At 50.5% G+C, this 23,671-nt stretch overlaps 12 protein-coding genes across 12 annotated transcripts; 7 read left to right on the top strand and 5 right to left on the bottom strand.

Annotated features, from left to right (window-relative positions):
• Positions 1–178: 178 nt before the first annotated feature.
• Positions 179–1,753, top strand: dbp3 (RNA-dependent ATPase DBP3; the record flags this gene model as incomplete). The annotated part of the gene is made up of 2 exons (XM_056615892.1): positions 179–1,530; positions 1,597–1,753. The coding sequence occupies 2 exons, from the start codon at positions 179–181 to the stop codon at positions 1,751–1,753; spliced, it is 1,509 nt and encodes a 502-aa protein (XP_056476249.1).
• A 169-nt stretch (positions 1,754–1,922) lies between these two features.
• On the bottom strand, positions 1,923–2,204 carry N7532_003397 (uncharacterized protein; the record flags this gene model as incomplete). The annotated part of the gene is made up of 1 exon (XM_056615891.1): positions 1,923–2,204. The coding sequence occupies one exon, from the start codon at positions 2,202–2,204 to the stop codon at positions 1,923–1,925; it is 282 nt and encodes a 93-aa protein (XP_056476248.1).
• Positions 2,205–2,817: 613 nt separating this feature from the next.
• N7532_003396 (uncharacterized protein) lies at positions 2,818–3,582 on the bottom strand (the record flags this gene model as incomplete). Its single annotated transcript, XM_056615890.1, has 1 exon — positions 2,818–3,582. One exon carries the CDS (start codon positions 3,580–3,582, stop codon positions 2,818–2,820), a length of 765 nt encoding a protein of 254 aa, XP_056476247.1.
• A 383-nt stretch (positions 3,583–3,965) lies between these two features.
• On the bottom strand, positions 3,966–5,139 carry N7532_003395 (OST3/OST6 family protein; the record flags this gene model as incomplete). The annotated part of the gene is made up of 4 exons (XM_056615889.1): positions 3,966–4,147; positions 4,207–4,562; positions 4,621–4,718; positions 4,795–5,139. The coding sequence occupies 4 exons, from the start codon at positions 5,137–5,139 to the stop codon at positions 3,966–3,968; spliced, it is 981 nt and encodes a 326-aa protein (XP_056476246.1).
• A 170-nt stretch (positions 5,140–5,309) lies between these two features.
• Positions 5,310–6,948, top strand: N7532_003394 (uncharacterized protein; the record flags this gene model as incomplete). The annotated part of the gene is made up of 3 exons (XM_056615888.1): positions 5,310–5,342; positions 5,405–5,695; positions 5,743–6,948. 3 exons carry the CDS (start codon positions 5,310–5,312, stop codon positions 6,946–6,948), a joined length of 1,530 nt encoding a protein of 509 aa, XP_056476245.1.
• An 870-nt stretch (positions 6,949–7,818) lies between these two features.
• Positions 7,819–9,010, top strand: N7532_003393 (uncharacterized protein; the record flags this gene model as incomplete). The annotated part of the gene is made up of 5 exons (XM_056615887.1): positions 7,819–8,106; positions 8,161–8,187; positions 8,278–8,679; positions 8,739–8,900; positions 8,966–9,010. The coding sequence occupies 5 exons, from the start codon at positions 7,819–7,821 to the stop codon at positions 9,008–9,010; spliced, it is 924 nt and encodes a 307-aa protein (XP_056476244.1).
• Positions 9,011–9,075: 65 nt separating this feature from the next.
• N7532_003392 (putative autophagy ubiquitin-activating enzyme ApgG) lies at positions 9,076–11,499 on the bottom strand (the record flags this gene model as incomplete). The annotated part of the gene is made up of 7 exons (XM_056615886.1): positions 9,076–9,156; positions 9,216–9,578; positions 9,630–10,097; positions 10,148–10,292; positions 10,355–11,070; positions 11,150–11,258; positions 11,309–11,499. 7 exons carry the CDS (start codon positions 11,497–11,499, stop codon positions 9,076–9,078), a joined length of 2,073 nt encoding a protein of 690 aa, XP_056476243.1.
• A 233-nt stretch (positions 11,500–11,732) lies between these two features.
• On the top strand, positions 11,733–15,253 carry N7532_003391 (histidine biosynthesis bifunctional protein hisB; the record flags this gene model as incomplete). The annotated part of the gene is made up of 9 exons (XM_056615885.1): positions 11,733–11,754; positions 11,811–12,156; positions 12,220–12,581; positions 12,637–12,769; positions 12,822–12,909; positions 12,992–13,018; positions 13,446–13,586; positions 13,664–15,103; positions 15,164–15,253. 9 exons carry the CDS (start codon positions 11,733–11,735, stop codon positions 15,251–15,253), a joined length of 2,649 nt encoding a protein of 882 aa, XP_056476242.1.
• Positions 15,254–16,361: 1,108 nt separating this feature from the next.
• Positions 16,362–18,368, top strand: N7532_003390 (cleavage polyadenylation factor subunit MPE1; the record flags this gene model as incomplete). Its single annotated transcript, XM_056615884.1, has 4 exons — positions 16,362–16,533; positions 16,589–16,886; positions 16,951–17,050; positions 17,085–18,368. 4 exons carry the CDS (start codon positions 16,362–16,364, stop codon positions 18,366–18,368), a joined length of 1,854 nt encoding a protein of 617 aa, XP_056476241.1.
• A 757-nt stretch (positions 18,369–19,125) lies between these two features.
• N7532_003389 (ornithine decarboxylase antizyme) lies at positions 19,126–20,040 on the top strand (the record flags this gene model as incomplete). The annotated part of the gene is made up of 1 exon (XM_056615883.1): positions 19,126–20,040. The coding sequence occupies one exon, from the start codon at positions 19,126–19,128 to the stop codon at positions 20,038–20,040; it is 915 nt and encodes a 304-aa protein (XP_056476240.1).
• A 747-nt stretch (positions 20,041–20,787) lies between these two features.
• Positions 20,788–21,483, top strand: N7532_003388 (yippee/mis18 family protein; the record flags this gene model as incomplete). Its single annotated transcript, XM_056615882.1, has 1 exon — positions 20,788–21,483. One exon carries the CDS (start codon positions 20,788–20,790, stop codon positions 21,481–21,483), a length of 696 nt encoding a protein of 231 aa, XP_056476239.1.
• Positions 21,484–22,125: 642 nt separating this feature from the next.
• N7532_003387 (SHNi-TPR domain-containing protein) lies at positions 22,126–23,547 on the bottom strand (the record flags this gene model as incomplete). Its single annotated transcript, XM_056615881.1, has 2 exons — positions 22,126–22,398; positions 22,462–23,547. 2 exons carry the CDS (start codon positions 23,545–23,547, stop codon positions 22,126–22,128), a joined length of 1,359 nt encoding a protein of 452 aa, XP_056476238.1.
• Positions 23,548–23,671: the final 124 nt, after the last annotated feature.

The raw sequence follows: 23,671 nt of genomic DNA, 5'->3' as shown, positions 1-23,671 counted from the left end.
ATGCTGCCCATCTTCATTCCACACCGCCCGACGGCCAGACCGTGTCTCCCGGCGGTGTAAACGGTAAGGCATGGCAATATTTGAAAATTTCCCTTTTTTTTTGGCTCCATATTTCGTGACATTGGAACACACTCCTTTATAATTTTATACCATTGTCACCAGGGAGAATCTAGTTGATATGGGCAAGAGAAACTACAACGCTGAGTCGACAGAGCTGCGGCCTCAGAAGAAACCCAAATCGGACAAGCACTCCAAAGACAAAAAAGACAAGACCATATCAAACCAGGACAATGGCAGCTCATGTACCGATCAGACTGCTTACTCCCAGGCGTCGGCTCTTATGGCTCTTCCCCAGCTCGAAATCGATCAATATCTGTCCGAGAAAGTGATCAAGTTCACTGATCCTGCTACGGACGCACCGGCATTCCGCCCGATAATTTCTTTCGATTACTTGCCCCCGTGCGATGGCGACCTGTATGAACAATTGAAGTCATTCCCCGCGCCGACTCCCATTCAAGCTGCTACCTGGCCATTGCTTTTTGCCGGCCGTGATGTTATTGGTATTGCCGAGACTGGAAGTGGCAAAACCTTAGCTTTTGGCTTGCCATGCCTCAGGAAACTGATAGAGTCCAAGCACAACAAGAAGCCTTGCCAACCAACCGCTGTCATCATTTCTCCTACCAGGGAACTTGCGATGCAGATTTATGACCAACTTGTCAAGTTCGCAAATGTCGCCAAGGCCGGCGTTACGTGCATCTATGGGGGTGTGAAAAAAGATGATCAGCGAGAAGCTCTCAAGAAGGCGGCCATTGTGGTTGCCACCCCTGGTCGGTTGAAGGACCTGCAAAACGACGGCTCAGTTGATCTGGGAAAGGTCAAGTACCTTGTTTTAGATGAGGCCGATCGTATGCTGGACAAGGGATTTGAGCAGGACATCAAGGACATCATCCAGCCCATGCCGGTCTCAAGGAGGCAGACTGTCATGTTCACCGCAACATGGCCTCGCAGCGTTCGTGATCTGGCGTCAACTTTCATGAGCTCCCCGGTCACCGTCACTATCGGCGGCGACCCTTCGGCTGACCCTCGTGCCAACACCAGGATCAAGCAAGACGTCGAGGTCGTGGATCCTCGAGACAAAGAGACCCGGCTCATCCAGATCCTCAATCGGTCGCAGAGGGGCAAGAACCCCGAGAAAGTTCTTGTATTCTGTTTGTACAAGAAAGAAGCCGTTCGAGTGGAGAGACTCATCAATGCCAAAGGCTTCAAGGTCGCAGGAATCCATGGCGATCTGAACCAGTCAGATCGATTCCGAAATCTTGAAGCTTTCAAGACTGGCGCTGCTACCATTCTAGTTGCCACTGACGTGGCGGCTCGGGGTCTTGATATCCCTGCTGTGAAGTTGGTGGTCAATGTCACCTTTCCTTTGACAGTTGAGGACTACGTGCATCGCATTGGGCGAACAGGACGAGCTGGTGCCGAGGGGCACGCCATTACCATGTTTACTGAACAAGACAAAGGATTGTCCGGCGGGTAAGTTTATCTATATAATGTCTACAGGTGTATGTGTATTACCTCAGATCATACTGACTTTGTTAGATTGATCAACGTTCTCAAGGCGGCGAAGCAGGATGTGCCGGAGGAGCTGATGAAGTTCGGTACCACTGTGAAAAAGAAGCAGCACGATGCTTACGGTGCATTTTTCAAAGACATTGGCACAGACAAGAAAGCCACCAAGATTACATTCGATGATTGAGAGTTGGAATCATATGACTAGTCGGCCTTGGGTCCTTTGGCACGGGAGGATGCGATTTGATGAAGAGCCGTCCATTGTTGCATGATATATTTTCTTTCCACATAGATTCTAATGATACTTGTCAGCCAGGTTCGTCAAGAGAGTTAAAAGAATATCGATTTTGTCATACTCACATTATGAGGATGTAAGCCCCGCTAAACGTGATCGCAGGGACAAGGCCCTTATGCAGACAAGACAACCTTTGACGGGCCACAGATGCCATTACACCGAGGACGTAAGTAGCAGGCTGGATTTTCAGATCATTGGCGCCGATACCATCCCCATTTTTGAGGAGGAATGACTGGATGAACCAAACACTCCATCCGGTTCGCACCGTCATGTTCACGATATTTGCCAGAACAAGTCCATAGGCACCCATAGATGCCACTTCTAGGAAAACGTAGGCTGCCATAGCGTAACATGCAGAGAAGGCCCCCATCCAGCCCGCTTGAATGCGAATTTCTCGCGGATCTGCGGCAGAGGATACGAACGCCTCGGTGATTCCGTTAAATGCGAGGAACGGAATATAGTAGCAATACAAGGATAGTAGGTTGCCGACTTTTGGCGAGGTCCATCGATCCCCCCCAAGAGACTCAATATCGTAGGAACCATCATTGGGCCGACAGGGAGAATCAGGGCCGACAAGAGTTGATAAGCACGTAAGAGGCTGACCAAATGGGCCTTGGCCGTGCGAAGTTGATCAACATTGCGCTTTCCTGAACCATCTTGAGTGAGAAGTGCAGAAAATAAATTTCTACTACTTTCCTCCAGTGGCTGGAAGACAATACGTGCAACCAACCCGCCGTAGTTAGATGCCAGAGCATAGATCCCTTGATCCTCGAGACTGGACATGGCTGCAAGCATCATCGAGTCACCCTGGGTGAGGATATGTTTCACCAAGGACTGAAAGAATACACTTGCCGCTAGCGAGGTCAATCGGCGAGAAAATCGGCCCATGACATAGCCTGAAGTGACACTGCGCATGATTAGCTTGCGAGCCCTCATTTTGCGTATTCAAGGACCCCTTACCTGGATGGAATACGTTTAGGTAGAAACGAGCACCGCTGTACCGAAGGGCTTCCAAGCAAAACCCAGGAATAGCCGAAGATGAGAGTGGCAGAGTAGCTCAAGTAGCCCAAAGCAAAGGGCAAAGGACCAACGTCTTGACCAAGCCGAGAGGCATAGAGAAAGGTGAAACATGTCACTAGACTCTTCAGAAAGGCGGCCGGCATTTCTACTGTGGCTCGCTTGTCATACCACATGTTCTGTTGAATGACTGCAAAGAACGGTTCAATCATCAGCTCCACAAGGGATGCAATCCCAGTCACAGTCACGCTAGCAGTGAATAAAGGAGTCGACAGTGCCTCTGCCGGGGCGAAATACCTGTAAAGCATGGTGAATATGGCAGTACAGGGGATGCCGAGGAATAAACTGAGATAAGACACATTGACAACCGATTGAGATGCGAGGGATTGCTTGTCCTGATCGGTCTCTGTGTGCTGGTCGGCTTTGTTACTGGTTGAGGGAGGACCGGAGACCAATGGCTGTCTTTGAATGGCCATACGCATACTTTCCCTGGAGAAGTATAGAATGGTCACTTGATACAGCTCCAGTTGAGCTGCAATTCCAAGCACAACGGGGGACAGCGTGCGCAAGATGAGCTGGTTGGAGGCAAAGGTGAAGATTCTGGACGCCAATTGAATCATGATTAGAAAAGTCGTTCCCGCTGCAGATGACGCGAGCACTTCTCGATGGCCATCGCTGGCGTGGTCCTCCTTGGCATGCGCCATTTCGAAGGGGGATGTGGAAGCGTGTCCGAATGAGGAAGGGAGGTGGCTGCTAATCTCCGAAAAGTTTGGACGCCTGACCGCTCACGCGCTTACGTAGTCTACTCTGGTACATTAACTCGAACACATCCGGGGTCGAACGGAATTTCAAGATAGACACGGGCTAAATTGACAACTTTCGCTATTCATTGATCTACGATTGTACAATGGATACATGGTGTCGCCGGCGACAGCACACAGGGTTCGGAGCTCGGTTTGTAGCCAGCGCAACGTCTTATCGAAATCAGGCTCCGGCACTCTTCGGGAGATCTTACCAGAAGCACAAGCAGTGATGCATTGCCAGACAATTTGGCAGATAAGACCGCATGGGGGTTAAAGGTAGTACCTTAGAACGGGGGAAGGTAAAATGGATAGCCCCCGTTCTTGACCTTGAAGACACTGAGGAGCAAACTATACGTGACAAATAGAACAGCACCCCAGATCAAAACAGCCAGTTGCTGCCCTTTAACATCTTCCATCCGGGGGACTTTCAACGCAAGAGCGATGGTTGCGAAAGAGAGGATGGCGTCTAATATCATGACAGTCAGAACAAGAATGGCTTTGATCGCGATAAGTGATTTCACTTACAAATAGCGGCTACAATCTGGGTTTCCATGCCAAATTGATTCTGGAATCCACCCGCGAAGTAGCTGATTCCACCTTGGCCATCGCCTGCGACATACGGGGCCTTCCGGATATGGTTGAACATCTGTCCACTGGTGAACAACAGAATGGCAATCAGGCTGACGGCGGCCCAAAGATTGCGATTTTGCACAATTGGCAGCACATAAGGAGACAAGACGGTGAAGAGAGTCACAGTGCCCATCAGAATCGTGATCGCGGAGACGATGCGCATGTAATTGACCGGTCGAACCAAAGGAGGTTTGGGCCCTTCGGGCAGGTGACGACCTATCCAGGAATAGAGCTGCTCGGCGCCAATTGGACTGCATTTGAAAAACAGTTAGAGCTCTGATCTCCCATTCAGGGTATGTTATCCCTTACCTGGTAAAGTCATATCTCACGGGCTCAGCATCCAACTTGGCGAATGGCCCAATGGTCGGAGGGAATAGAAGCAGGACGGGAGCGGTTTGTAACATGAGCTATCGGCAGCCACGGCGATCGTCAGCCTTCAAGAAACGATGAATGGTTCCAGCCAAGATACAGATAAGAACATACCTTTTGGAAAACGGCCTTGCCATGATCAAAATCCAATGTTCCAAAGACGACCTTCAAATCATCAAGCTTGGTGCCCTTGTTCCAGCTCCGTGCCATGAGCTCCCATTCCGAGTCAAACTCTCGACACATGATACACCCATATCGTGCATCCAGCGCCGTCAGAAGAACAACGGCATAATAATCTCGCGGAGCTGTCGTCAGCTCCGCAAAAGAAGTACTATCCAGGCCCACAGGTCCGGAGCGAGAGAGAGTTTGATACTTCTCGAATCGGTCCACAGAGGGCTTTGTGGCGAGCACGCCGGAGAGAAGCGAGAAGCACAAAATGAGCGAATTCCAGGGCTTCATGATGGCATGACAAAAAGCTGTGAAAATGAGGTTGCTGGAAGACGAGAGACCAGATAGCTCGGGGTGCAAGGTGGCCCCTTACGTAAGTGCCTTCCCGCCCCAAAGCGGAACCCGCGCGCGCTTCCTCCGCCGCCAAACACTCAACTCGTACATGTCGCACGCAATTGATCATGACGACTACCGCAGAGGCTCCCTCAATCGAGGTATGTCTGCTTCTGTCTCCATTTATATGCCCTAGAGAGGCTCGTCCCGCTGACTTCACTAGTACGAGATGTCCATCAAAACAGCGCGTCTTGAACAAGAATACGAAAAGGCCCTGGCTGATTCCGCACGCCTCCTAGATACCGAGAGGGATCGCGCAAGGCGCATGGAGAATCTGCTTCTCAGATTCGAGTGCGATGCTCTACAATCGCAACTCGATCATACCCGCGAGAATTTGCTTGGAACTAGGGAGACGGAACGGGAAACTCGCCAACAGCTGGACGGGGCGTTTCAGGAAATCGATCGCCTGGATACTCATGCCCAATTATCTTCGAACGAGATTGCGAAGCTGAAGGTGAGTGCTGACCCTCAGTACATGATTTGTGTACTAAAGAGTATTAGGACGAACTCTCGACTTTGAACAACACATCCACCGACTACAGTAGTCTTCTTACGGAGAAGTTCCAGCTGTCCAAGGAGCTTTCCAAACTCCAGATTGAACTTGACCGGCATCGGAACCAAGTCTCATCGTTTCAGACGATGGTGGCTGAAAAACTGGAGCTTGAAAGGCAGCTGAATTCTCTTGAAGTTCAGCTAGAAAATGAGAAGAACGCCCACGAGCGTACACGAGCAAAAAATTCTCTGCAGGCTGCAGAGATAGTTCAACTCTCGGGCCGGATAGAGGACTTGCAAGGGGAACTCACTCGAGAACAGCGAGCGAAGCAGCAGCAAGAACGCGACAGCCGACAGCAAAGTGCAGAGTGGGACTGTCAGAGATCAATCCTCGAGGGAAGAATCGAAACATTGAAGAAACAACTGCGAACGTCCAAAGACACACTACACGAAACCCAGCATCAGAGGCGTAGCAATGTGAAATCCGAGGATGAGGTTACCGAGTCGCGGTCACGGACGGTGCCTCTCCAGCGTCCTGGTCCTGGAGCAGACTATCAAAATGGCGTGACCATTGCCACGCCTGGGGCTGTTCGGGTGCAGGATAAAATTAAAAGGCAGTCGGCCCTACCTGGAGATAAATCAGCCTTTTCCATTACTCCATTCCTCAATCGTACGGGGGCCCCGAGGCACTCCCCGACGAGCTCAGAAGCGGACGAACAGGAATCGCGGCGAGCGATAAATGACCACAGCACGGCAGCCGAAAGGGGCAAAAGAATGGAGGACATTATGGACGAGCGCTCATCGCCCGAGGACCCATCGTGCTCTACCTCTGCGCAGGCTTTTCTCCCAAGAGTTGTGAAAGGCAAACCAAAGGCACGAGAGAGCAAGTCGGCTAGTCGCCCGGCGAAGAAGATACCTTTGGAAGAGATGGACGAGCCTCAAGAGCCTCCAGTGGAGCAAGGTCAAGCCAAACTGAAGAAGCGAAAGCTTGGCACGCAGAGGGAGCGAAAACTGTTCGAAGATGACGAGGAAGATGGAAGTCTCGAGATTAAAAATCCCGGCCGCAAACTTGGCCTTGGTCTCGGGGGCGGGAGAAGTTCAGTGCTTGCGTCCTCGCAGGTGCCTGGGACCTCCGGCGATCGATTGCCTCGCAATCTTGGGTTCGGTGCGCCGGTGGGATTCTCACCACTCAAGAGGGATCGCAAGCGGCTATAGCAGACAAAAGAGCTTGCGGCGTTGGTCTAGATCTCTAGCGTTGGGTGTCTTGTGCGTACTAGTAATAATGCATTGAGCAGCCTAATTTCATTCATTCCCTTGTGCATTTGTAGCCGCATATCTATTGTCGGCTTGTTCTACTTCATTGTTCTGTTCGTATTGTACGGCCGGGGATTTGTCAGAGAGAGTGTTATATGTATAACTATGGGCTAGCTACCTATGCATATTGGTACGTGTTGGGAAGTATGTGGTAGATCGTGTTGATTGATCAAGGATTAGACGGAAAAGGGTACTTATTTAGTGGAGTATTAAAGTCCGCGGGCATTCGTTTCGGGGACAAGTATCGTCCCCGCTGCTTCTCATGTTGCTCCTTCCAATACCTCCGGATAGTCTGCGTTGATGTGGAGCGGTATCATGACCTGTACAAAGTGCTCAGTACGCCAGGTGACAAGTGCAAGGATGGACAACTCCACAATTTTTTGGAATAAACATGCGTGATGTCAATAACCTCTGGGAATTTTTTTATCAATTTGGAAGAAAAGGATGGTATTTCGATCTCCTAGTTGCCAACAAGGTCCAACAATTCTCTTATATATCCGCAGTACATTTGTAGACTCAAAAATCCTACCATCCTAGGCCAACGTACTTTTTTTAAAAATGCATTCCATCAAAGCTCTGTCAGTCTGTTATTTTCTCTTCCCTCCGGTTTGGACCAGGAGTACGAGAGACCGAGCCTGCGGTGTTGGTCGACAAGCCGGAGCGCCCGAATATTGGTCCATCGGGTGGAACCCTGGACTGGTTTTTTGCCGGCAGAACCCCCAATTATATTTCCCGTTGCAAAAAGCTGCCAGACCACCTCCATCCCTAACAATGTTTTCTTTCTCTCGTTTCGTTCCACGACCACGGGAATTCCCTAGCATTGCTCTACCGAACCAAGTTCGATGGTCCTCATCAAAGCGCTGGCAAGCTCGCCAGCACAAGGACCAGTTCACGAGAGAAGCGGCTGTACAGGGGTTGAAAAGCCGAGCGGCCTTTAAACTACTCCAGGTATTCCACCTCAAACGCCTAGTGTCTGTTCCTTGCTGCTCACTAGAACGATCGGCGCAGATTGATGAGAGGTACCGTATCTTTAAACGCGGACAAACGGTAGTCGATTTGGTATGTACCCCTTTTGTTGCATCAAGGATACGTGCTTACTGTAGATCGTACCAGGGATATGCACCTGGGTCTTGGTCACAGGTACGTCCAATATTTCCAGGTGAAAGGATGACATACTACCATATACTAGCACATAAAAGGGTAATGAGCGTATAACTGATTGTTGACTAGGTGGCTGTGAGCCGTACACAACCCAGTGGCCGAGTTCTCGGTGTCGACATCATTCCCGCCCAGCCGCCCAAAGGCGTCTCGACAATACAAGGAAATTTCCTGGCACCTGAAATTCAGGCATATATACAGGAATTTCTGCGCGACCCTAATAGAGGCAGACTGCGCTCTCCTGGCGCCATCGACGGCCCCGGCATGAGTGCTGTGGAGACCGAGCTGCCTGGGAAGGCTTCCGATGCAGATCCACATACTACGGCGAGTGAACGGACGGTAGATGTGGTCCTTAGTGATATGTCCGCCCCCTGGCACCAGACAACTGGCTTTTGGAAAAGGAGTCTAAGTAATCCGTATAACAGGATGATGAACACCAGTGGGAACGCCTTTCGAGATCACGCTGGAAGCATGGTAAGATAATTTCCGCACCCTTTCAAGTCCATGATGGCTCATCGCTGGCTCTGGGGCAGGATCTGTGCAATGCTGCATTGGATTTCAGCTCGAATGTCCTTAGGACCGGGGGACATTTCGTTTGCAAATTCTACCAAGGCGTGGAGGACAAAGACCTAGAAAACCGGCTGAAGAGCCTATTTCAGAAGGTTCAACGGCTGAAGCCCGAGTCTTCTCGCAGTGTGAGCTTCTTGGTTATTAATTTGTGGCTGGGTAATCGACATGAGCTAATGCAGCAGTTCTCCAGGAATCCAAGGAATCATTTTTCATTGGCCTGGATCGGAAACCGTAAAGTCTGGTATCCGGTGTCGGGAATCCAAAAAAGTTCGATTCGCGGCTTGTCGCTAAAAACCTGTTCTAGACAATCTCGGCCTCTTCATTCTCAGAGGTCTCGTCCCACTCTACATCAGCAAGCGACGCCTCCGCCTTTTCATGGACCTGGGACATTCGTTAGGATCTCGAAGAAGTGATCTTGCCTGATTGGAGAGCCTGCGTACCTCTTTAAGTCCGCTTAGCTCCTCCACATATCCGGGCTCATTGAGGGCCCTTCGCACAAAATTCCAGCCCTGATCCTGGTACTCTTTCGTGACTCTTTCCGAACAGGCACTGCAGCATATGTAGCTCTTCCCTGTGACAGCGATGTTCTCAAAAGTGGCGAGGAAACCCCGAATCTGATGCGGCACAAGCCCTAAAGGGTGGTCTCCTCGCTCGTGACTTCGGTTCAAGGGGGCTGGTGCAGTAGCTCCTTGCGGGTGTTGGAGAACCGAAACGAGCAACTCAACTAGGAGTGCGGATGCTATAGCCGCTACCCCTGGGCGGGTAACGGTGCATTGCTGGTCGAGTGTTTGGTCCTTTATCGACTTGTGATGTGGTCAGCCAAACAATTTGCATAAACTCAGATTCAAACTTACGTTAGCCGGCGCCACAACATCATTACAAAAGTAGCAGCCGAGTTCCGCCGCCTCATTTGCGGATGCTGCCACGCCATGGCGCATCACCACAAACGAATCAAATCCCAAGGCGGCGTTCATCACGATCTTTCCAGCTGCCTTGCCCATGACAGTTGGGAGCCAACGAGATTCCCGCGTATCCATGAGGAGGAAGATGGCGTCATGTTCATCAATCAACGCTTGAAGCGCCCCGAAATCTGCTCGTGTTGCATTTTCATCCATAATTGGATGTCCTGCCATGGGTACCGACAGATGATAACCAGCGGTATCAACCCCGGGGTAAATTTCTTTGAGAGCTTGCGATGCTCGGTATGCTTTCGGTGCTCCGCCGTTCAAACAGTCCGAAAAGGTGAACAGCGGCTGCCGGACGGGGTTGGAAAATGAGACATTGCCTTTATCCACGAATGTAATCTTCTTGACCCCCCAACCCTGAAAAATCGTTAGTCATCCTTCTAGGCTGAAAAATGTCCTGCACATACTAAGAGGTTGCGTGCAACGTAGCTTCCTAAAGTACCTGCACCAAGCAGTAGACATTTAGTATTCTTTATCTTCTCCAGATTGAGCGAGGGGCTTATCCGCCACTTCATGAGTTTCAAGTTAAGGTCAACTGATTGATCGGCCAGTCTAAAATTTGATGTTAGGAAATAGAGGATGTTTTGGCAAAATTGCCATGGCGCGGAGCATACCTTGTGGGATCCATATACTCTGTCAAACTGACAGTCCGCCCGGATAATTTCCCTGCTGGGTTACGCTCCCAGCCCGTTATTTTTGGCAGCCGACTCTGGAATTGCTGTTTCGCTGATCCCGGCTTGGACTGAAGTCGCAGAACCATACTGCGACCCTGGTCACGCTTTGAGTGGATGTCACGATATCGCAGAATCTGCACCTCACTAAGGCCCCATCGTTGTCGAACAAGAACCAAGAGATTCCGTAACATCCACCCTGGCGCCTTTTCGTAGTTAGAGGGGTCTGCAACACAAATAAAGCGATCTTTCAACGCAGCGCCGTTAAAGAAGCCATTCTCGTAATCCGATAGCGCAGCTATTCGCCAACTGCTGTCGGTAGAGTTGTTGGACTGTTGTTTCTGTTTACGCGCCAAGAAGAACCCTCGCTGGCGATCGTCAATGCTGTAGCTCCAGGTTTGCACTGCATCAACGAGTGCGCTGCTCTCTTCTGGGTATAGATATTCCCCATGAGGCGCTTCTAATTCCTCGCTTTGGGTGGTCTTGGGTTGGGAATTCGCCGTTTCCATGGGCACCCACGGCGGGTCGGAGTGGATAGCAGGGAATCCAAACCAGTAAGAGAATTTGTATTTCTTCAGGTCAGAAAATGACAGAATCACAAAGGACGACAGCAAGGACGGGCAAGAGTAGATGGTGCCGTCGTTAATGGCATCCCAGATCTGCAGTTTATCATTAGCCCAAAAAATCGGGAAGCAATTCGGTTAAGACCGAGTTTTCGAGACTTGCGTCCTGCCTTACCGTTTTGCCCGCCTGGGTGATCATGTAGGACTTGTCCAAATTGTGGTATTGCTCGATGGTGTTCACATTCTTAATGGTGCCCTCAGCGCGGTAGTAGCCTGCTGGCGCTCTGCCATCCAAATTAGCGCTGGTCGTTTACTCAAAGAGTGGTGAGAGTACTCATGGGCAGTCAGGGCATTCCCATGAACCTGCATTCGGCAAGAACCATTGTCAGGGTCGGTGGAGCGGATCTCATAGAGTCCCAGGACGGGACGGGCGGAGTCATCTAGCTTGTCATGGTTGATCTTAAGTGAGGCTAGCGCCGTGTAAAAGGGCAACTCGATGTCCGAGGCAAACGGAGCATACTGCATTTTGGGCGTAGAGTGTCACCAAGAATATGTGAAACTTCTCAAGGTGAACTCGAGTGTATCGCTCTTTCGTTGGGTGTGCATAGATAGAGACGGAGGGGAAGTGGGGGAGTTGATGTAATCGGCCAGGCGCGAACCACTGGAAAATCAGGCGCCGGCGACGCGTGATCGCGCTGCCTTTCGCTGCGGCACCCTTCTACGCCCACCATTCATTTCGGTCTGCCGCCAACGCGAGAATGCTTATCGGCTTGTGTGGAGGTCAGCAGAACAGTCATGTCGTAATTTCACCTAGACTAACCTCTTTTTTATCAAAGGCATCTGCGCCGGCAAACATGCGATTGCCGAGTATCTGATCCAGCACCAAGGGTTTCAGCTCTTGGAGCTGGCCAGCCAATCGCCTCACCGTATCACCGACCAGCCGGATGACCATCTGCGACTGCAAGCGTCACAAATCGGGAAAAAGGGGAACACGCCGTCGGAGTTCGTGTTTGAGACGGCCGAATCGCTTCTCGATTTTGTCACAAAACGTTGGCAAGAACGCTGGGTGACAACAGATATTGCAGATGGTGCAACGCTTGATCGCTTTATCCTACGGCCTTTCTTCCTTCTTGTGAGCGTTGATGCTCCAGTAAGCTTGCGCTGGAAGCGATTCTCCGACCGGTTCGTGGCCCCCGGCCTCAATGCATCCGGTGGGCTTTAACTTACTTTAAAGGGTGTACCCAGCTGCCGACGAAGACAATTAGATCCGCCCCATCTTGAAAAGTTCGTGCTATGGAACGATCGACACCTCTATGAGAGGGATATCGGACGAGTTTACCTGACCGATCGAGCCCAAGTCCGTCTGTTCAACTCCTCCTCCTCTGTCGAGGAACTCCATTTGTCTCTCCACAAGCTTGATCTGGGAGACGAGCAGCGACTACGACCAAGTTGGGACCAATATTTCATGGAGCTCGCATCTCTCGCAGCCCAAAGAAGCAACTGCATGAAACGTCGCGTTGGATGCGTTCTGGTGCGAGAGCGCCGGGTTATTAGCACAGGATATAACGGAACACCGAGACATCTCACAAATTGCAACGAAGGTGGATGTAAGTCGAAAATCCAATCCGGCAGTGAGTATCACGGAGCTGAAGTGTTCCCTAGGCCCCCGATGCAATCGTGGTGATGGTGGTGGAGTTGGTCTCTCCACCTGTCTCTGCCTCCATGCCGAGGAAAACGCGCTCTTGGAAGCTGGCAGAGAGCGTATTCGAGAGGGCGCAATTCTATATTGTGACACGTAAGCTTTCGATATTCATACCGGCTGCTGTATCGTCTACTCATGATCCTAGGTGTCCGTGCTTGACATGCACCGTGAAGATCACCCAAGTGGGGATTTCCGAAGTCGTTTACTCTCAAAGCTACAACATGGATCAAGCGGTATGAAAACTCCTTGCCCCTCCCAAATGCCATTGAAGCGCCCCCCTAAAGCTTTGTACAAAACTAACCTTCTCATACTCAGAGCGCCGCTATCCTTGAGTCTGCGGGGGTGCGCTTACGACAATTTAATCCAGTAAGCTTACTCTCCCACTCCCAACTGACCCGATATCGGGTGGGGCTACGCTAATCGGACGGAAATGCAGCCGTCGAACGGGCTGATTTACCTACAAGAGTCGAGCAACGCAGCGACTCATTAGCCATAGCAAGTCGAAAAGTAAATTCGGATCCGAAGTACGCCGTACATGAATGATTGCATGAGCCTCCTGTGTCTATTTTGACCATTTATCTGTCCTGTAGTAAATTTCCACGTGTTTGCATTCAGTGGGGAGGCCGCATTTCGAGCCGTCCATTCTGCCCGGCAGAAAAAAGAGTGACTCAGTGGGGTGCCGAATTTTGGAGGGGCTGAACCCGTCTCCCCCAGAACCAATTCGCAATTGCTCACTCCCCCTGTGCACCCAGAATCACTGGTCCAGTAGGCTGCACAGTGTTCCGTCATGCCTACCGTTCACCTTCTCGACTATGTCGCGGGGAACATCCGCTCCTTGGTCAACGCCATCAACCAGGTCGGATATGAGGTGGCATGGGTCAAGACACCCCAGGATGTGAAGAACGCGGATGTATGTGGAATTGAGGACTGCCGCTTTTGGCTTTCGATGGCTTTTGCCCAGGGATGTTGCTAACGGTCCTTATTTAGAAACTGATCCTTCCCGGTGTCGGCCATTTCGGCCATTGTCTCTCCCAACTCGATAAGGGCGGCTTTCTGGGGCCAATTCGAGAACACATCGATGCTGGGAAACCGTTCATGGGCATTTGTGTGGGGTTACAGGCTCTGTTTCAGGGATCGGACGAGGATCCTAATGTCCCAGGCTTGGGCTTGATTCCCATGCGCATCGAAAAGTTCGATGACAGGACCAAGAGCGTGCCACACATCGGATGGAATTCTGCAATGAACACGGGGCCAGTCTCGAAGGAGCAAAGCTTTTATGGATTACGGCCGACTAGCAAATACTACTATGTCCATTCCTATGCGGCTCCCTATAAGCCGGGGGTCCTCGAAGAGGACGGCTGGTCTGTGGCTACGGCAACATATGGCGAGGAGGAATTCATTGGTGCAGTCAGTCGGGGACATATATTTGGCACCCAATTTCATCCGGAGAAGAGTGGAGTTGCAGGCCTGCGAGCCATTCGTGCTTTCTTAAATGGCCATCAATTCCAATTTATTCCGCAGGAGACATTCGCTGGCAAGGAAGATGGTCTGACTCGTCGCGTCATTGCTTGTCTGGATGTGCGAACTAACGACACGGGCGATCTTGTTGTTACCAAGGGTGACCAATACGACGTTCGTGAAAAGGGTGGCGTTGATGCGGGAGGTCAGGTCCGCAATTTGGGGAAACCTGTCGAAATGGCCAGGAAGTATTACGAGCAAGGAGCCGATGAGGTCACCTTCCTGAACATCACTTCCTTCCGGAACTGCCCTCTTGTGGATACTCCCATGCTGGAGATTCTTCGACGGGCTTCAGAGACCGTCTTTGTTCCGTTGACTATTGGCGGAGGCATAAAGGATACAGTCGATACAGATGGCACTCATGTCCCCGCGCTGGACGTGGCAACAATGTACTTCAAGTCTGGTGCAGATAAGGTCAGCATTGGCTCGGATGCTGTATTCGCTGCGGAGGATTACTTCGCAGCTGGGAAGAAACTGAGTGGTCGTACTGCAATCGAGACTATCTCCAACGCATACGGGAAACAAGCGGTGGTGGTCAGCGTTGACCCCAAGCGAGTCTACGTGGATCGACCCGAAGACACCAACCACCACACTCTGAAGACTTTGTACCCTAACGCAGCCGGGCAGAACTTCTGTTGGTACCAATGTACTGTGAAAGGTGGCCGGGAAACTCGCGACATGGATGTGCGCCAACTTGTACAGGCTGTCGAGGCTATGGGAGCTGGCGAAATCCTTTTGAACTGCATTGATAAGGATGGCAGCAACAGCGGCTTTGACTTGGAACTTATTAATGACGTGAAGGCGGCCATCAAAATTCCCGTCATTGCTTCTAGTGGAGCAGGTGTCCCTGGTCATTTCGCTGAGGTCTTCAGCAAAACAACTACTGATGCTGCACTGGGAGCGGGCATGGTAAGTACTACACGATCCACAAGTCGGCGAGAGAGTGAGAGTGCTGACTTCATAAACCAGTTCCACCGTGGCGAATATACCGTGAGCCAGGTCAAAAATCACCTCCAAGCTGAGGGATTCCTTGTGCGCCAATTTGAGGCGGCGATCTGACTTAGTACCTGAAATCTACATTAATCACAGATAGTCCACAAAAAGAGAGTTATTTTATTATGGAGTATGTCTGCTATCTGCATATCTCTATTCAGGGGACATATCTAGATTAGTCGCCTGGGAATAGCTTTATTAGAGGGTGAAAGTGTGCTGAACTTCAACTAATAGGCTAACACATGTAACCACTGAGGCTTAATACAACATCGGAACGCCAGTAGTCTATCGCGAATTTCCAGGGGATCATTTTATTAGGAGATTATGAAAGGATACACTACTATTCTTCAACTCCCTCTTCCCCCCCATCGCCCCGCCACCGGGCGGCTGTAATCAGGTCCCATATCATAGCGAAAATTTCTGGGGTTTCAAACTTACTGCATCAAAAGCACCTTCCCTTTTGCAGCGAGACAGTAGATGACATAATATAGGGCGGTCTCCTCTGCTGACCGCCTCCGAAATATCCTCCCGTCGCCGGTCGCCACCTCACCACACCTCATCTCCTCACCCTGCAGCTCACTACTTCCCCACGTACTCCGACTCGCATGGCAAGAAACTCCCGACAAATGGAAAGCATTTTGGTCACATAACCAGGACATTTTTCAGACCTGTCTCGACACCGATCTTGATTCTTTTGACAGGTTCTCATACGGTGAGGGCGGACAACTGGTCTGACTTCAAGTGAAGGAGGTGGCTCTGTGAATCAAAAAAGGACTGGCTCTCTCATTGTGCCTGTTTCCTTGTCAGCGACAGTTTCTTCTTTTTCACGTTCGACAATTGTATTTCCCATCTGTCTTGAATTATATTCAGTTTGAACTCTCACCTATCCTCATCCAAGAGAGATTCTTTCCCTATCTACCATCCCGAGCATCCCCATTGATAGTACCAGTGACTATCTGACGGTCATTCACCGTTCTGCCCCTAATCTTTTACTCTCCCCCACCTGCGTTCTTTGCCATTCACTCGGCCCCTCGTGCCTGTGCCCACAGGCCACATCCTCCTCCGCTCCCGCCCGTACTTCTGTGTCGGCGGTGCCTCCTAAACCTTCGCCTGGGTCTATTCTCATCTGGAACACAACTGCCTGGTTGCACACGGACACACACAGCTCAATACAATGTCATCGTCTGTTCATTTCAAATTCAAGTCCCAGAAAGAACCCTCACGGGTTACTTTCGATGGCACTGGTATTTCAGTCTTCGAGCTCAAGCGAGAGATCATCAGCCAGAGTAGATTGGGCGACGGGACTGACTTTGAGCTCTCCATTTACAACGAAGACACCGGAGAAGGTATGTCACATGGATGGTCCTCCCCAATTCCTCTAGTCATGCTGACGGTCAATAGAGTACGACGATGATACGACCATTATCCCTCGATCAACCTCCGTCATCGCTCGCCGGTTGCCCGCAGCCCGCCCCGGCAAAGGTGGCGCAGCTCGATATGTCTCTGGAAAGATGCCAGTCAATGCTCGCAACGCCTCGCGAACCGAACCGTCAACCGCTCGTGTTGCGCCTGGAGCTGCTTATGCAGTCAACAACAATGTCCTAGAGCTGAACAATGCACAGACGGAAGAAGAGAAAATCAATGCGCTGTTCAACCTCCAGGCTAGTCAGTGGAAGGAACAGCAGCAAGAGATGGCCAAGTCAGTATTATGCTCCCAGGTTTTATGATGCCCGAAAAGTCCGAACACGGCTAACCTGATCCAGTGCGACCCCGGTCCCATTTGGACGAGGTAGAGGAAAGCCCGTCAATGTCCCCGATCACCCACCTCCCCCGGTTACTTGTGCTATCGCTGTCGGGAAAAAGGTATGTCGATCCCATTTTGTCGACCAACTTCCAGTCAAGCTTACAATCAACCACAGGCCATTGGATCCAGGCGTGCCCAACTAATAACGACCCCAAGTTTGACGGCAAATATCGGGTCAAGCGGTCCACCGGCATCCCGCGGTCTCTTCAAACGAAGGTGGAAAAACCGGAATCGCTGGCTCCCGATGGTTCGAGTGACGATTCGAGGAATACGGGTGTCATGGTCAATGCTGATGGAGATTTCGTCATTGCGAAACCGGACAAGGCAGCCTGGGAATTGTATCAGGAAAAAGCCAAAGCGTCTGCTGCCGCTGCTGCGGAGGCGGCCGCTGCGGAAGAGAGCAAGGCCCTGCAAGCCCGGGGCCTGGAGTGCCCGATTGACAAGAGGATGTTCCTAGAGCCAACGAAAACCCCATGTTGTCAAAGGACATATTGCAATGACTGTATCTCAAATGCCTTGATTGAAAGTGATTTCGTCTGCCCCGGATGTTCCACGGAGGGTGTTCTGCTCGATAACCTTGTCCCAGATGAGGAGGCAGTCGCCAAAATCAAGATCTACGAGGCCGAAAAGTTGGAGGCTAGGAAAGAGAAGGAGAAGCAATCTGCTAGCCAGGATGAGGCCTCGACCAACGGTGCCCCCTATTCCGAGTCAAAAGAGACTGTACCCAAGGAGCAGTCACCTTCCCACCCAGAGACGGATGGTGCATCCACGCAGTCAAGGAAGAGACCCGCCGAAGATGCACCAACTCCGGACTCGGCTGATGCCAGCGCCGAGATTAAGACAAAGAAGCAGCGAAGCGAGAGCCAGCCTGACAATACACCCAGTACCGAGAACAACAATAAAGACAGTCTGGCGGCTACAGCTGTTCCTCCATTCAACCCTCAGTTGCACTTCGGCGGACCCGGCATGATGCCGCCCTTTACGGACCCTGGTTTCGGTAATGAGGCGATGGGCTTCATCAACCCGATGGCTATGGCTAACGGTTTCCCCAATCCCATGGGCCCCGGGTGGAATCCAATGAATATGCCGTTCAATCCGCTTCAGGCCGGCATGTATGGGGACCAGTCCAATGGATTTCCAAATATGTTCAATGGCGATCCTTCTATGTCAATGTTTCCGATGGCTCAAATGACATCAATGCAGAACAGCGGGTTCCCGGGCACCGGAATGAACAATTTTTCCAATCAGCAACGGACCTCATTCGGTGGACCTTATGCACGCGATGAAGACTCGGCATATTTCCGTCAACCGGTGAATCCCCAGCGCCATCAGGCCAGGCATCGACGGGTACGACCCAGCGACTACCGAGAACTTTGAAAGTAGTACAACCGGAATCGAATCGAGCAAGATATTTTGGCGTTCGGGACCTCGGATTCACAATGTACAGACATCCTTATTTTCCTCCTTCCTTACTAGAACAGCGTGACTTCATTCTATCTATCTTTTTTATTTCTTTCCTGCCTTTTTTTTAATCCGTTTATCTTTACGTACTGGTCTCGTCCAGTATTTGGTCTGGATAGGCCACGAGCTTGCATACTCAATCAATATGTATTTTTAGCAGGTTGCCCAACGAATCGAGATTCTCTCAATAGCTAAGGACAGAATTAATATTTTTTTAGGAAAAAAAAAAATATTAAAACGTTCAAAAAATAGCGCGCTAGACTCAAACCTAACACTTCCTCAACAAGCAAGTGATGCTGCTCCATCCAAGTTCACTTTCTCCGACTAGCCCCGTGTTTGATACTAACCAAGCGAATATGACAAAATCATATGCAGCATTCTAATGTCTTTCTAAGTTGAAAGAACTATATACTAGTACTACATTCGAGGCCGTCCAAATAATCAAATCACAAACGAAACAGAAAACAAGAGGGGCTTGAAATCGCAAAGTCGTGCTCAAAGCAAAAGCCCAAGCGCTACACCGACATTGTCAGGTGACCGCACCCGGTGGATCCGTCGAAATTCCCCCCAGACTTCCGTCAATAACCCACATCTCTCTCATCCCTCATTAATGCTCCACGTCCCCGTTATTTTCTTACAGAATCTTCTCGACGACCACGAGTCCAGTTTCACTATGGCGAACTACATGAGTAACCATAGTTGGAGTCATTACAATCATATGTCCCGATTTCTCGACCAAGAATGCACGGCCGCAGCCAGCTGCTACGCCGTTGAGTCGTCGACTTCGAAGGTTCACGGCTTTCACTATTGCACTACGCTGGGTGCCGGTATGTCTTTTCGTTCATTACAGGAAGCTCTGCCTAGTACTAACCTCACCCGGCAGGAGCACAGTGGTGTCCCTGAGGTCCCCTCAGGGTCTAAAAACTCCATATTAAGTCCTCCCCTTGAACGTCCCGCCGCCAGTGTGGAACGGAGTTTGCCCGGGAATAACCGGTCCGAGCAGAAAGGGGAGGCAATGTTCACCATTCCGGAAGAGTGTGAGAGGCTCTTCTGTGACACACTCTCCGCGACTTTCCTTGGTGAGGGGATTGACGCGCGACAGGAGTCACTGGGAATGGGTGCATTTCAAAACCAGCCAAGCCAGATCGAACCTGGACACAGTCGGATCAATAAATGGGTAGAAGTGTGGGACTACTCTGGCGATGCTATCTACCGTGGATTCTTGACGGAGATGAACGGCGAGCGGACATTGTTTGTGTTCTTCGAAGACGATGCACTCGGTCATGTTCTGAAGTCAGGGTACGCCCCAATCTTCTCGCTCTATCACATACATACGTATCGGACTATCGCTGACGGATGTTTCACCAACAGGTTAATCGCACTTTTCGAGCTCGCAGGTATCGACGTTTTTGACTGTTCGCAGATCGTCGCATGCGTCAAACGATCGGAACACACAAACGAAATGGAGCTTGTGCGGAGCCTCGGATGGTGTGGGTTCAGTCTTACCACACTCGAGCCTTGGGCATCCGAAGGCGATTCGGGTCCTTTCTTCAGCACCAAATGGCTCTTCCTGGCTGCCGAAGTATAGCCAAATCCTCCCAAGCAACTCGGCTGCTTGACATTCATGCCTGCTATTATATCTCAGACCTAATATCTGCCATGAACAGGACTTCCAATTATTTATGCAATGCGACGTTTGGACAAACCCATTTTTCCTCATTCCCATTACGGCAGTGTCAGCTTTATCACCAATAGCAAGAATAAGTGTTCATGTATTCTAGGTGCCTTAGTTCGTGTGCTCCTTAATCCTAGGTATTTTTCTCTTGATATTGCTCTTATTTGCTCTTCGCATGGCATGGTAGCTTTATTAGTTTCCACTCCAGGGCGAGGTTTTCCTGTGCCGCAATAGTACAAGAATGGCAACCAAAGGTTTCTTAACTCTAGGAGCGTTTGCTGTTTTCCCCTATACCGAGAAAGCATACCTGTGTTGAAATATTGTGGTCATAGTAAAGATGGTTGTCCTCAAGGTGTATTCCTTTTCACAGTTGGATAAATCAGATAAGTGTGGCGCAAGTCGTTGACTTGTAGGAGCCTGTGTCTTAAACCCATCTCATAGTTTATGTTAGTCTACTATGAAACATAGCACAGCATATTATTATGATAGATGCCATCCTGTGTCTATTCAAATGTCTTCCCAGGGTTGCTCCGTGCCCAGGTCAATTTGAATAAGCTTGATGATAAGATAAGCAGGTGTTCCGCATTTGATTGTATGACGTGGGTAAGAGGAGCTCCAACCCTACCACTTTCCCCTCGTTTCATCCGCAACTCCTTGATCATGTCGAAGGAGCAGGCCAAAAGTACGCCGTTATTTCCACGATTCCTTCTTCCCTCTTCCTCCCACGCAAAAAGCGGAGGGTTCTCCCCAACCCCGAGCTTCCGGGACCACACCGACAAGTACTTGGATGGCCATCTCTCTTACCTCCGCTGCTCTGAGTGTTCAGTACACCTCTGTCTGACGTCTCAAATCATCAGCAAAGGCTTCACGGGTCGTCATGGTCGTGCATATCTTGTATCAGCAGAGCCGGTAGCGAGCGCAGTCTCAGTCAGCCCATCTTCGTCCACCACAATCTCTCTGCCCAATACCATCTTACAGCGTCCGGTACCCCGCCAACTAGTCACGGGAGCACACACAGTGAGCGATGTCGGTTGCGCATTTTGTGGGAGTATTCTGGGATGGAAGTATGTTGCTGCCGAAGAGGAATCGCAACGATACAAGGTGGGCAAGTTTATTCTGGAGACCAAGAAAATCACAACATCCTCGTGCTGGGAGTCCCCACCAGAAGTCAAAGCCCCCACACCAGAGAAGGCCGATTCGCATGAGAATATGCTAGAAAGCCCGGAGCTTGAGTTTGATAGCCAGGATGAAGATGAGTGTGAGGATTTATTCGCTGGTATCTGGAGCCCTGGCCTGGCCAGCCGTCGCAGATGTCGCAAGATGGAACGAAGGCCTGCGATGTTTGGTCTATCATGAGATCGATGTGATTTTCAGCAATTTCGTGGTTGTCCCTCTTTCTATTTTTTTATTTCGCGACAGTATACCCAGTGGCTTCTTAGGTCGCATGCACTTTCCCGCCTTGGTTATAAGGAATGCAATATCAAGGAGCTATATGTTATGAATCGACTTGATGTATTTTAGTGATTGATTTAATAAGACAAATGTAGCTATACCCCTTCCTCGACATCTCAATCACTTTATATTCTGCATGTTGCCTGGTCTTTTGCCGGGCCACCTATCAGATCATCCATCCAATTATCTACCTGGTCATCTACTCAGCCACTTTCATGACCCAGTCGTCTAGTCAACTACTCCCTACACGACGATTCAGGATTCAAGGCAAAGAAAAGGGCTCAGGCCCCGATTATTTATGCACAGAGAGGAAGTTCCCACTATTTCCTCACTTAGGATGGCTGAATGAAATAGTATCAGATACTTTAAGTGTTAAGATGTGGGGGTGGATGTAATAGTACCCCTGATTGATGGCTTGGGAAAAAAAAAGCTTGTGATATAGAAATACCCAGTGGAACGTATGAAAGTTTAGATACGCCAAAAAGTACGGGTAAATATGAAGTGCCACAGAAACGCCGATTAAGCCAAATATCGAAAGCGTGAACATCACGCATCATTCACCCGTGCGCGTTTTGACTCTTCCGCGGAGGCGTCATCTTCCGCAGGGCGTTTGGACGATTGCTGAGAGGGCTGACTGGCAGCAGGCTTTCGTCGAACCAATGATGAGAGATCTGTTGCACTTTTGCTTACGGCGTCGAGGCGGGCTTTTTGATCTGTTGTGGACTGACCAACGATCTGTCCGAGGATGCCTTTCAGCATGGCTTCATTTCCTTGGTCTCCTTGCTCAAGCGAGACTGGGGATTGCCGAAGATCGATCAACTGTGGAGGGTGTTAACAGGCATTCAATGCTCAAAATAATTAAAAACGGGCAAAATGTCTTACTCTTTGCTCCATGTCAGCAATGATCTCCTTGACGTTCGCAATCTTGCGCTTCGCAGCGGTTTCTTTATCTTCGCCCATATCTTTGTCGGTGTCCAACCTTTTCTCCTCTTGAGCCATGCGAACTTTGCAGCTTTCGATGGCGCGCTCCATTTGTGTGGCGGCTTCTGCGCGCATCGTCTCATCCACTGTCTTCGGTTGATCACTGTCTTCCTCGTCTTGCTGCTGTACGGAGGCGAACTCTAGGGCGAGAGACAGCTTGTAATGGCACTCAGCGACGGAAGGATCCTCAAACGGGACAAGAGAGTTTCGGAGATCTAGCGCGGTTCGAAGATCGGAGACAGCATCAGAGAATCTCTCTGCCTCGAGGGAAATTTCTGCCTGAAGGTCGTAGGTGTCGGCAAGTCGTTCTTTGATGTGCTTCAAATGCGCCGGAAGCTCGGTCGACTTGCCCTTGCTAACATTGTTCTCTTCCGCGGCGCTTAACTTTTTGAGATAGAGAACCCGCGCCAGATCCAGAACTTCAAAAGCATTGGCAAAGTCATCCTCCTCTTCATCATCCTCTTCTCCTGCGTCGCCATTTTCCTCTTCTTCCGACTCAGAGTCAACAAAGTTTTCATCGCCAGTGAACTGGAAAAGTGGCTTAGACGGCGTTGCCTCGGAGCGTGCACCTTTACCTTCCGAGGAGCTTTCACCCTTGGCCATGGAGCTTGAGATCGCGGTTTTGATCAAGCCCTCTCCAGCCGAGGCTGGTCCGGTGGAAGTTGCACTTGCTTGACCAGCGTGGCTAGAAAGACCCTGAGGTTGTTCTCCTGCCACCTTGGATCCGAGAACATCGCTTTTGCTGACGGCAACATTGTAGAGAGACTTCCCATAGGCGTAGAGGATATCAGCGTTGTCAGACGATAGCTCGCCATTCAGTTCCGCCTGGAGTTCAGTTGCTTGTGAATAGAGCTCCGAAGCAGAATTGTGGTCTTTAGCTGCATCTTTGGCGGCTGCGCGTTCGATGAGTTCGACCAGCTGGGCACGCTTATCTGGCGAGTCTCCTTTGGAGGCTTGGGGAATCGTGAATTGCTCTGCTTCCGCCATTGTGTAGGTGGGGGAAAAGGTGGGTGTTGGTAGGAAGGGCGGAGTCGAATGCAGATGGTTGACGAAAGACGATCGATAATCGATAAGCAGCGCAGCCCCGTCGCGCTTGCGCGCGTCACGCGTC

The sequence above is a fragment of the Penicillium argentinense genome (genome assembly GCF_028826775.1).
Source record: "Penicillium argentinense strain IBT 30761 chromosome Unknown utg000004l_segment0_segment0, whole genome shotgun sequence".
In the NCBI taxonomy this organism is placed as follows: Eukaryota; Fungi; Ascomycota; class Eurotiomycetes; order Eurotiales; family Aspergillaceae; genus Penicillium; species Penicillium argentinense.
This window is presented reverse-complemented; position numbering and strand designations above follow the sequence as displayed.